Source organism: Myotis lucifugus, unplaced genomic scaffold (genome assembly GCF_000147115.1).
Source record: "Myotis lucifugus unplaced genomic scaffold, Myoluc2.0 scaffold_1432, whole genome shotgun sequence".
Taxonomy (NCBI): Eukaryota; Metazoa; Chordata; class Mammalia; order Chiroptera; family Vespertilionidae; genus Myotis; species Myotis lucifugus.
Window position 1 is genome coordinate 6,493 of NW_005872480.1, and position 9,182 is coordinate 15,674.

Here is a 9,182-nt window from a genome sequence, read left to right on the forward strand (position 1 = left end):
TCCTCTCCCAGCCCCACCTCCAGGGGCTCTCTAACCAGCCTGAGCAGCCTGTGGCCCTGCGCTGCCGAGTTGCGCTCCAGCCCAGCCTTGCTATGCAACTTGCCCTCAAGACCAATGTCCTTACTTGGACTTTCAGGCTAAGAAGTTTCCAGAATCTGAGACCTGGGGCTCAGGCACTGGGATGCTAAGCAAAGAACCTGCCCCTCAGAGGAGCTTGCTCATCTGCAAAGGGGCATGGTGCCCACTTGGGGAAGGGGGCTCCCCCACTCAGGAGTGACTTGCTCCCCGACTCAGGAGACAGAAGAGAAAGGCCAGGTTGAGGTCAAGGCCCAGATTGCGGCTGCTGCTTCATCCCTCTCCCCAAGGAGGCCAGAAAGGGCCCAAGAACCCAGGAGCCCCCGCCCTCCCTCACTTCCTCCCCAGGGACACAGGGGCGGGGGCGGGTTGGGGGGAAGTGGGGGATGCAGGGTGAGACAGCAGCTCAACAACAGGTAGAAGGTGACAAGGACCAAAGGAGACGGAGAAGTGCAGCATCTTTAATACAGGCGTCTTCACCCAGAGACAGGACAGGAGGCGGGATCTGGTCCCCATTCCCACCCTCACGCCCCAGAGGGTAAAAAAGAACCCGTCGTTCGTCAACCTGCTCCATCCCCAGGGACATACCTCCCTCTGGAGAGGCCACAGACACCCGGAGCCCGGCTGTGACTGAGAAAATAACTTTATTTGGTTGGGGTGGGGCAGGTAGCCAGCTCAGAACTTCTGGAACTGCTTCTTGGTGCCGGCGGCCTTGGTGACCTTGAGCACGTTGAAGCGCACAGTCTTGCTCAGCGGGCGGCACTCACCCACGGTGACGATGTCGCCGATCTGCACATCTCTATGGAGGGGCAGCGTGTATGTTACAGGGGGGACAGGGGGGTGAGGCTGCCCCTTGGGAGCCTCCTTTGTGGTCACCAGGCCGAGGCCACAGCCAAGCTTCAGTTTCCAGTTCCAGCCGCCCTCTGTCATTATTGACTGAGCACAAGCTCTGAGCGAGGCACCAGGCCCAATACTGTACAGAAGATGCTCCAAACACACCTCCACTTTTACGGAAACCTGGAGGCTCACTTGCAGCAGCCTCCCCACCCCGCCGGCCTTAGTTTACTGCCTCCCATGTCACTCAGACCTGAGTGCAGCCCACCCCCTCCTCTCCGCTGGGCAGGGGGGCTGGCCCGGGTTGCCGCCCACAGTGCTCACCTGAAGCAGGGGGACAGGTGCACTGACATGTTCTTGTGGCGCTTCTCGAAGCGGTTGTACTTCCGGATGTAGTGGAGGTAGTCTCGGCGGATGACAATGGTCCTCTGCATCTTCATCTTGGTCACCACGCCTGGGGGAGGGGAGGTTGTGGGTCAGGCTCCTTGGGAAAGGGAGCCTCAGGCAGCCCAGGGCATGCTGGGAGCTGCCGAGCAGCATTAAGAAACCTTGGTTCTGGCATCAGTTCTGCCAACTGGCTTTCTCAGCAGCGCCTGTCACCGGCATCTGAAGACCATCGTGAAAACAGACATCACCTGCCAGGGCCCAGAAACCAGGAGTGTCCCCAGCCCTTCTTCCTTCAGACCCAGAAATCTGAACCCAAGCCCCCCAACGGCCCCACTTACCGGACAAGATGCGCCCTCGGAGGGAGACGTTACCGGTAAAGGGGCATTTCTTGTCAATGTAGGTGCCCTCAATGCCCTGGAGGGATAAGGAAAAGAAGTAAGGCTTGGGGGGGGGGGGGGGGGTGTCTATAATACTCTCAACAATAAAGATTTTAAAAAATAAAAAATAAGGCCCTAGCCGGCTTGGCTCAGTGGATAGAGCGTCGGCCTGCAGACTAAAGGGTCCCAGGTTCGATTCCAGCACATGCCCCGGTTGCGGCCTCGATCCCCGCCCCTGCCCGGAAGGGGCATGCAGAAGGCAGCTGATCAACGATTCTCTCTCATCAATGATGTTTCTCTCTCTCCCTTCATCTCTGAAATCGATAAAAATATATATTTTTAAAAGGAAGGCTTGAGTAGCTAGTTCCTGGAAAGAACAGCCGGGTGCGGCCTCAGAGACAAACTACAATTCCCAGCAGCCCTCGGGGGACACGCGGATGTGGGCGGGGCGGCTGGGCCGGCACATGTGCGGAGCCGGGTCCCCTTCTTCCTCCCCGGGGTCCTACCTCCTTGGGCGTCTTGAACCCCAGGCCGATGTTCTTGTAGTATCGAGGGAGCTTCTCTTTGCCGGTCTCTCCCAGCAGGACCCTCTTCTTGTTTTGGAAGATGGTGGGCTGCTTCTGGTAGGCTCGCTCCGTCTGCGGGGACGAGGGGGCGGGTGAGGCCGGAGCGGGCCGCAGATCTTCCCGGAACCCCCAGGACCCCCCCCCCAGGTCTCCTGCCCCAGAATCGCCTCCGAGAACTCTGACCCCAGATGTCCCTCCAATTCAGACCGAAATCTAGCCCGGGGTCACTTCAGCGTTTACGCTCCCAAACACTTCCCGCCGCCTGCAGAATTCACTGCTTAGAACCCGGAGGCAGAATGGCACCTCGGACACCTTTCAGGAAGGATTACTGTCCAAGACACAAAGACATCCACCCGGATCCACTGCTCATCTAACGTACACGACTTCCCAGTGCGGAGCCCCCAGGACTGAGGAGGCGCTAATGCAGATAACGCAGGCACGCGCCCTCTGCCCGAATGAGCCCCCGGGAGATCGGGGGCGCCCGGAATTAACTCCCCAACTGGGGCGCGGGGTCCCGCTCTCCCGGACTCGCCTCTGAGGCCCGGGAGGGCCCGAGCTCGCACCTGAATGTCCGCCATCTTCCCGGCCGCTTGAAAAAAAGAAAGCCACAGCGGCGTCCGGGTTTCCTTATCGACTGCGCAGGGACTGGAGAGGAAGTGACGAATAGGGGACCGAGTAGCACGATTTGGGGCGGTGCCTTGGACGCGTCTCTGATTGACCGACGTCTCTCAGCAAGCAGGTGATTGGGAGACTGCACCGACGCCGCCATGATGGAGGAGGGCGGAGAGGCGGGGCGGGTACAGTCTCGCGATAGTTCAGCCACCCATTGTCTGGACGCGCTGGTTCGCATTGGGAAGGCGCGGCCAGCCCTGAGCCCGCCTACGTTATCGCGAGAGTTACAGGGAGGCGGTCGGGTTTCCGCGCGCCGTGAGATCACGTGGGCTTCGGAGACCGCGTGGCGGTGTCCGTACAGGGCTCGAGCGGGATGAGGTGGCTGCCATCTTTCTGCGGGGAGGGAGGTCGTGAAGTGTTGGGACCTGCGCGGCGCCGCCGCCAACTTTGTGCGGGGCGGGTGCTGCTCCTGCGCTTTTTCAGTCGTTCTCTTGTGTCCCGTTTCAACCCCAGACCCTTCTGCTGGTTTTCTGTCCGTAACGGCGCGGTTTCTGCGACAATGGAAATGTCTGCGCTTTCCAACTCCATAGCCACCGAGGACCTGAACTTTTACCTTTAATTTCATTAAATTTAAACTTACACGGAGCCAGCCTCCACCACGTTGGGCAGTACAGGATATATGAAATATTAATGCTATAAACTTTCAATGTCATTTGAAAGCTTATTTAAGTTTGTTTTACACTTGATAGCTTTGTGAATTTTCAATGATACATTTAATTGGTGGTGGTTGTCCTTTTGGGGATAGCATTAACGGGGACTTTCTGTTTTAGAGCTCCTGTGTTATCTTTATAATTTTTCTTTGTAGAAAAAAAAAAAACGTAGTTCCTGGAACTTTGAACGACTTGGAAAGTACTTATGATAATAGTTTCTTTTAAAGGCAGGGCCCACCGTTATCAACAATGCGTGTTAACCTGTATAAACGTTACTTAGAAAAAAGCTAACAACGCGTGCCCAGCGGTTTACATCGCCAGGCGGTGCGATTAGGTGTGATTTCCTCTCTGGTGTTTAAAATGCTCAATATTTTGCAAGGTGTTCAGGGTGGCTGGGGAGATCTTGGTGATAAGGGGAAAGCAGAGAGAAGAAATACTGCTTCACTCTGCAACGGTGCTGGGTCCTTAGCTTTTCAGCGTTTTGAGCACAACCCACAATAGGAAACAGCATGTACAGTCTCATCAAACAGCTTCTCTCCTTTCCCCGTCTAACTTTTAACTCTTTCCTTTCCTTCCTGCAATACATTGCCCCCCCCTTCCCCCGCCCCCCGTTTTCATTTGTATTTCACTTATCTATTTTATGGCTGGGTTGATTTTTCACCTGCATCGTAAACAGCTTTGGTGTCCAATAATAAACTTTCAGCCCAACGCTGTCAGATTTCACACACTGTTTCCCAGCATTTCATAACAAAAATGCAAATACTATTTGATCTGGAGCCATCCCCCACTGAGCACAGAAATGCCTATTAAAACAAGACCTTCCTGCCCTAGCGGGTTTGGCTCAGTGGATAGTGCATGGGCCTGTGGACTGAAGGGCCTGGGTTTGATTCTGGTAATGGGCATATGCCCGGGTTGCGGGCTCAATCCCTGGTTGGAGGGGGGAGCGTGCAGGAGGCATTGATGTTTCTCTCTCCCTCTCTGAAATCATTATTTAAAAAAACAAAAAAACCCCAAGACCCTCCCTATGGCACCCCCGTGGACTGGACAGGCGTGCCCACATGCTTTGGTGGTGGGTAGTTGGGCAAGACGGAACTGGAGCTTTGATTCCTCGAATTTGTGCTACATGATTGTCCACCCAGAGATTTTATTTTCATTCTCTAATGTTGAATGTTAAGTCTATTCTCAGGTGCTTATTGGCCATTTGTATATATATCTTCTTTGGTGAAATGTCTATTCAATTCTTTGCCTAGTTTTCATTTGGTTTGTCTCATTATAAGAGGTTTTTAAATATATATACTTGGAATGTAAGTCCTTCAAAGAGATTTGCAAGTATTTTCTGTCTGTGGCTTGTCATCTTATCGGTGTCTTCTGAAGTGGAAAGTGGTGCCCTGACTGGTTTGGCTCAGTGGCTAGAGCTTCAGCCTGCAGACTGAAGGGTCCCAGGCTCGATTCTGGTCAAGGGCATGTGCCTTGGTTGCGGGCACATCCCCAGTAGGGAGTGTGCAGGAGGCAGCTATTTGATGTTTCTCTCTCAATGTTTCTAACTATCCCTCTCCCTTCCTATCTGTAAAAAAAATCAATAAAATACATATTTTAAAAAATAAAGTAAAAAAAAAGTGTTTTTAATGGATTGTGATTTCAGTGGGATTGTGCTGCTGTAAGAGTTTTGTCAGATTTCAGAATTAAGCTACAGTTGCTTTTGGAGGCAGATCCCAGGAACCAAGGAGGGGAGGTGTCATCACCCATGTTAGATCGAGAAAACCTAAGCCATTGAGATCTTGGATGTTTTGGAGATGATGCAAGATAGAATGGCAGGGTGTTCAAGTTGTGATTTGCCTGGGAACTATCCTCCACTAGCTCCCTTTGTGCCGAGGTTGGGCATTTGAATGCTGAATTGAATTAGGAAATTATTTCTAAATATTGCACACCAATCCCAAGAGCTGCATGAATTCAGCTTCTTTTCCAGGACAGATTTGCCTTCATCAAACCCGAGGGCTTGTGTGGAATTCTGGGTTTGGCTCTGGATCAGGTGACTCCTCCTAAACCTCATCAGTGAAAGGGAGACGGGCCTGATGGAGGTGATCAAAGGTGACCTGAGGGCTTCCACCTGTTCATCTACCCTTTCAGGTCCGCACCCAGGCAGATCTAACATGCCTACTTCCATTGTAAACACCCCACACATGCAAAATGTTTCTTGCCCATTTCTTCCCCCAAAGCAAGTGTGGCAGATGACCCGAGTGAAGTAGCCCTCGTCCCACAAAGGGGGTGGCTCTAAAACGGGGCAGTTCCACACCCTGCAGCTGAAGAGTGTAGACGGCTCTGTCAATTGGGGCACCAGGCACCAGACAATGGTTTGAGTAAATTGTTGGCAGGTTGACCTCTAAAGGTTAATTCTCCCATGCACTAACGGGTTAGGAATTTAGCCATTTATCTGTGGCCAGCCCCCAAGGGCCTGCCTCCGTTGCAGACACACACGGCAAAGACGCCAAATTTCTTTAAAAATAATTTATTCATTTTCTGATCACAAGGTACAGGAACGTGCAAGTGCGATGCCTGAAGCTGGCTGCCGTCCTGTCTGCATCTGTAAATCCCTCTGTACAACACCAGGTCCACCTGCCCCCAAGCATTTGCTACATCCTAACAGCTGCGGTCTAGTATCATGTGGGAAGTTTAGAGAGTTTTCCAGCTTATAAATCCTGAAAGGGAACCAGCTGTTCCAGCTGCTCATTTCCTAAAACTCTGAGTAGGTCACAGGCAAATTATGCCCAACTGACAGGGCCATGCCAAGCTTTTAAAAGGCCTTTCTTAAATAGCAGTGGCTAAGGTCCCTTCTGTGTCCCCAGCCTTCTAAGGCCCAAGGTAAGGTGCCTGTGGCCCCGGAACAGCCCCTGGGGTTCCCCACATCCTAGGGCGGCGATGGAGGAAGGGCAGGCCAGGCCAAGCATGAGGAATAACAGTCAATTTTATTGGGCTCAGACCAGGAGTCCATGGGTCTTGAGGACCTCTGTGAATTTGTTAATTTTCGTCTCCACGTTCTTTTCGGCCTGTTTCCGTAGCCTCTGTGGGGTTAGAACAGGCTGTGGTCAGTGGCTGCTGCCTGTGACCACCCCTTCCCAGGGACCCAGGTCCCACTGCCCAGGTGTGCGGTGCCCCTGCCCTCACCATGAGCTGCTTTTTCTTGCGGTAATGCATCTTGGCCTTCTCCTTCCTCTTCTCCTCCAGGGTGGCTGTGACGGCCTGGTACTTCCAGCCAACCTCATGAGCCAGGCGCCCAAGGTAGGCAAACTGGGGTGGGGGGAAATGAAATTGTAAATAAATGGGAGCCTAGATTGGGGAGCGGAAGACTTCTCAAAGGATCCAATTTTAAAGCAGAAGACACCCCCCCCGCCCCCCGTGTAAGGGGCTCCCTGCTCCTCCTGGCATCAGCTAAGCCATTGGCATTTTCGGCAGTGCCCAGGTGGCATCCGCAGACCATCGTGAGAAAAAACCATCATCTGCCAGTCTCGGGGACACCACGTTCAGCCCCCCATGTCAGTCTGCTCCACGTAACCCGGAACTCACCTTCCGGGTAGGCTTCAGACGCACAACCTTGAGGGCGGCGGGAACCACCATTCGCTTTTTCTGTTAGAGAAGGAGAGGGGCTTAGGGACCTGGAGTGAGGGACAGACAGGGAAGAAGGCTGGCTGGGGCCGGTGTCTCAGCCAGTGCTGTTCTCATGAGGTTCAAACAATGTAGGTAATCGTGGATCATCACGGACACGCCAGACACAGGGATCCTGGGACGGCCCGGTCTCGCTTACCTTGTCATAGGGCGGTGGGATCCCGTCAAACACCTTGAGGCGGTCCAAGGCGGCCTGGCCTCGCTTGGTCTTGTGGGGCAGCATGCCTGCGGGCAGAGGGACAGCAACCCTGCTCAGAGGGGCTCGCCAAGACCCCATCACCAGGCAGGCAGACCGGTGGCCTCAGATGGTAGTGCATGTGGAGTCATCTCATGGTTGGGAAACTCGAACTTGAGTGGGAGAAGTCCTCATCACGGGCCACCCGCCCCATCCCCACCTGCGGTCGGTCCTCAGGCCCAGCTCACCTCGCACCGTCCGCCAAAAGATGCGGCTGGGGGCTCGGAAGTGGTAAGGGCCGCGGGACGGGTTGGTGTTCATCCGTTTGCGCAGGAAGGCCAGGTACTTCACTGAGAGGGGAGAGCGTGAGGCTGTATAGTCCCCAGGGAAACACCAGCTTCTTCCCACACCCACTTCCAAGGGCCTATTCTGGAACTCAAACCAGCCCCCCCCAACCACTGGGGGGATCGCTTTCAGGGTCTATGGAGTCTGAGCACCTCACACATCAACCCTCTCTCGTCCTTCTCCCATGCCACAACTTACACTTGTTTCTGTAGAAATTGCCAGAAATGTTGATGCCCTCACAGCGCACAACCACCACCTTGCGGCCTAGAGAGGAGGACAGTGAGGCACTCGCGGGGGGCTCAGGCCAAGCAGCCACCCCCTGCCCAGTTACTGCTGAGGAACCAAAGGGCGATCCTCCCAGGTCAGGACTGGACCACAAGGGCAAGACAGCCAAGGGCCCAGCAAGGGAACCCCTGGCCCCAGTCACAGAGCAGTAACTGGCAGAGCTACATTCACGGTTAAATGAATTTGCCCAACAGAAAATGTTAACCCCAGAGCCCCCACCTCCAGGGGAGGGAGTGGCTGGCAGGTCTCAGAGCGGTGCATGGGGTTGATCTCATGGTCGTGAGACTCAAACGAAAGATGGTGATTGCTCCTCATCACGGACTGCCGGTCTGACCTCAGGTCTGGAGGGCTGTGGGCACAGGGCAGACTTACCCAGCAGTACCTGCTTGGCCACGATGGCCGCCAGGCGGCCCAGGAGATGGCCTCGGCCATCAAGCACCAGGACCTGTTGAAGACAGAGGAGGGCTTAGTCACCCCGAACTTCCCGTCTCCCCACCCCAAGCAACCACTGTTCATTGTCTCCGTTACACCTTATCCCCCAGGGCGCCTCCTATCCAGGCACCAGACCTAGGACCCAAGGCTCACTTCACAGACGAGGCCAAAATAGCAAATGGTGATTTCAATGAGCGGGGTAAGAACTCCTCTCACATCTCAGCCGCTTGAAGGGCAGGAGTTTTTATGCCCAGATTATAGCTTCTTCATCAAGGGTCAAAGTCCCCACTCTATGGAGTGCTGGTTATATACGTGGTGACTGTTGGAAGGCAGAAAGGTACAGAATCTAAAGCCAGACTTCCTGACACTGTGACTTGGGGCAAAGATCTGCAGCTCTCCGCGCTTCCACCTCCTCACCTGGAAGATGAGGATAACATCTGCCTCAGAAACATTGTTACAGAAAACACAATGCAAACTGGGCCGGGCACGCTCAGGGGACTCCCACTTGTCTGGCTCCCAGCGTGGTTTTCCGTAACCACAGGCCCGTCGCGTGAAGCTCACCAGGGCCCCCTACCCCCCCCCCCCTTCTACGCAGCGCCGGGTGAAAAAGGAAAAAATTTATGTGTTTTATGGAGAGCGTCGTCTGGGGCCGCGGGCCCTTTTGGGGCCCCCCGTTACTAGCCTTTCGAGGTCTATCAAACAAAAGCAATGGGGGGGAAAAAAC

General features: G+C 54.3%; 2 protein-coding genes and 5 non-coding genes across 8 annotated transcripts; all 7 read right to left on the minus strand.

The window, feature by feature from the left end:
* Positions 1-516: 516 nt before the first annotated feature.
* On the minus strand, positions 517-3,023 carry RPS11 (ribosomal protein S11). Of its 2 annotated transcripts, none has more exons than XM_023748480.1 (5): positions 2,772-3,023; positions 2,180-2,311; positions 1,635-1,710; positions 1,234-1,363; positions 517-874 (listed from the first exon to the last, which is right to left on the minus strand). In XM_023748480.1, the coding sequence occupies exons 1-5, from the start codon at positions 3,006-3,008 to the stop codon at positions 751-753; spliced, it is 699 nt and encodes a 232-aa protein (XP_023604248.1). In that variant the 5' UTR covers positions 3,009-3,023; the 3' UTR covers positions 517-750. The 2 variants fall into 2 exon arrangements, with proteins under 2 accessions (XP_023604248.1, XP_006107850.1); XM_006107788.3 differs by having other exon boundaries at positions 2,803-2,941.
* Positions 1,462-1,549, minus strand: LOC111824411. Its single transcript, XR_002827495.1, has one exon. It is a non-coding gene; the product is annotated as a small nucleolar RNA SNORD35 (small nucleolar RNA).
* A 3,482-nt stretch (positions 3,024-6,505) lies between the features above and the next one.
* On the minus strand, positions 6,506-8,841 carry RPL13A (ribosomal protein L13a). The gene is made up of 8 exons (XM_023748479.1): positions 8,612-8,841; positions 8,399-8,471; positions 7,940-8,005; positions 7,645-7,746; positions 7,361-7,446; positions 7,123-7,182; positions 6,724-6,846; positions 6,506-6,620 (listed from the first exon to the last, which is right to left on the minus strand). Exons 4-8 carry the CDS (start codon positions 7,715-7,717, stop codon positions 6,534-6,536), a joined length of 429 nt encoding a protein of 142 aa, XP_023604247.1. The 5' UTR covers positions 7,718-7,746; positions 7,940-8,005; positions 8,399-8,471; positions 8,612-8,841; the 3' UTR covers positions 6,506-6,533.
* LOC111824415 lies at positions 6,975-7,060 on the minus strand. The gene has a single exon (XR_002827499.1). It is a non-coding gene; the product is annotated as a small nucleolar RNA SNORD35 (small nucleolar RNA).
* On the minus strand, positions 7,252-7,321 carry LOC111824414. Its single transcript, XR_002827498.1, has one exon. It is a non-coding gene; the product is annotated as a small nucleolar RNA SNORD34 (small nucleolar RNA).
* On the minus strand, positions 7,517-7,601 carry LOC111824412. Its single transcript, XR_002827496.1, has one exon. It is a non-coding gene; the product is annotated as a small nucleolar RNA Z195/SNORD33/SNORD32 family (small nucleolar RNA).
* Positions 8,268-8,350, minus strand: LOC111824413. Its single transcript, XR_002827497.1, has one exon. It is a non-coding gene; the product is annotated as a small nucleolar RNA Z195/SNORD33/SNORD32 family (small nucleolar RNA).
* Positions 8,842-9,182: the final 341 nt, after the last annotated feature.

Coding starts and splice junctions, on each gene's coding strand:
- RPL13A (XM_023748479.1), bottom strand. CDS start 7,717: ATGAACACCAACCCGTCCCGCGGCCCTTACCACTTCCGAGCCCCCAGC. Junction 7,183..7,360: donor TCCCACCGCCCTATGACAAG/GTAAGCGAGACC, acceptor CTTCTCTAACAG/AAAAAGCGAATGGTGGTTCC. Junction 6,621..6,723: donor GCAAGAAAAAGCAGCTCATG/GTGAGGGCAGGG, acceptor CTAACCCCACAG/AGGCTACGGAAACAGGCCGA.
- RPS11 (XM_023748480.1), bottom strand. CDS start 3,008: ATGGCGGCGTCGGTGCAGTCTCCCAATCACCTGCTTGCTGAGAGACGT. Junction 2,312..2,771: donor GGCCCTCCCGGGCCTCAGAG/GCGAGTCCGGGA, acceptor TCGTCCCCGCAG/ACGGAGCGAGCCTACCAGAA. Junction 1,711..2,179: donor GGTTCAAGACGCCCAAGGAG/GTAGGACCCCGG, acceptor TTATCCCTCCAG/GGCATTGAGGGCACCTACAT.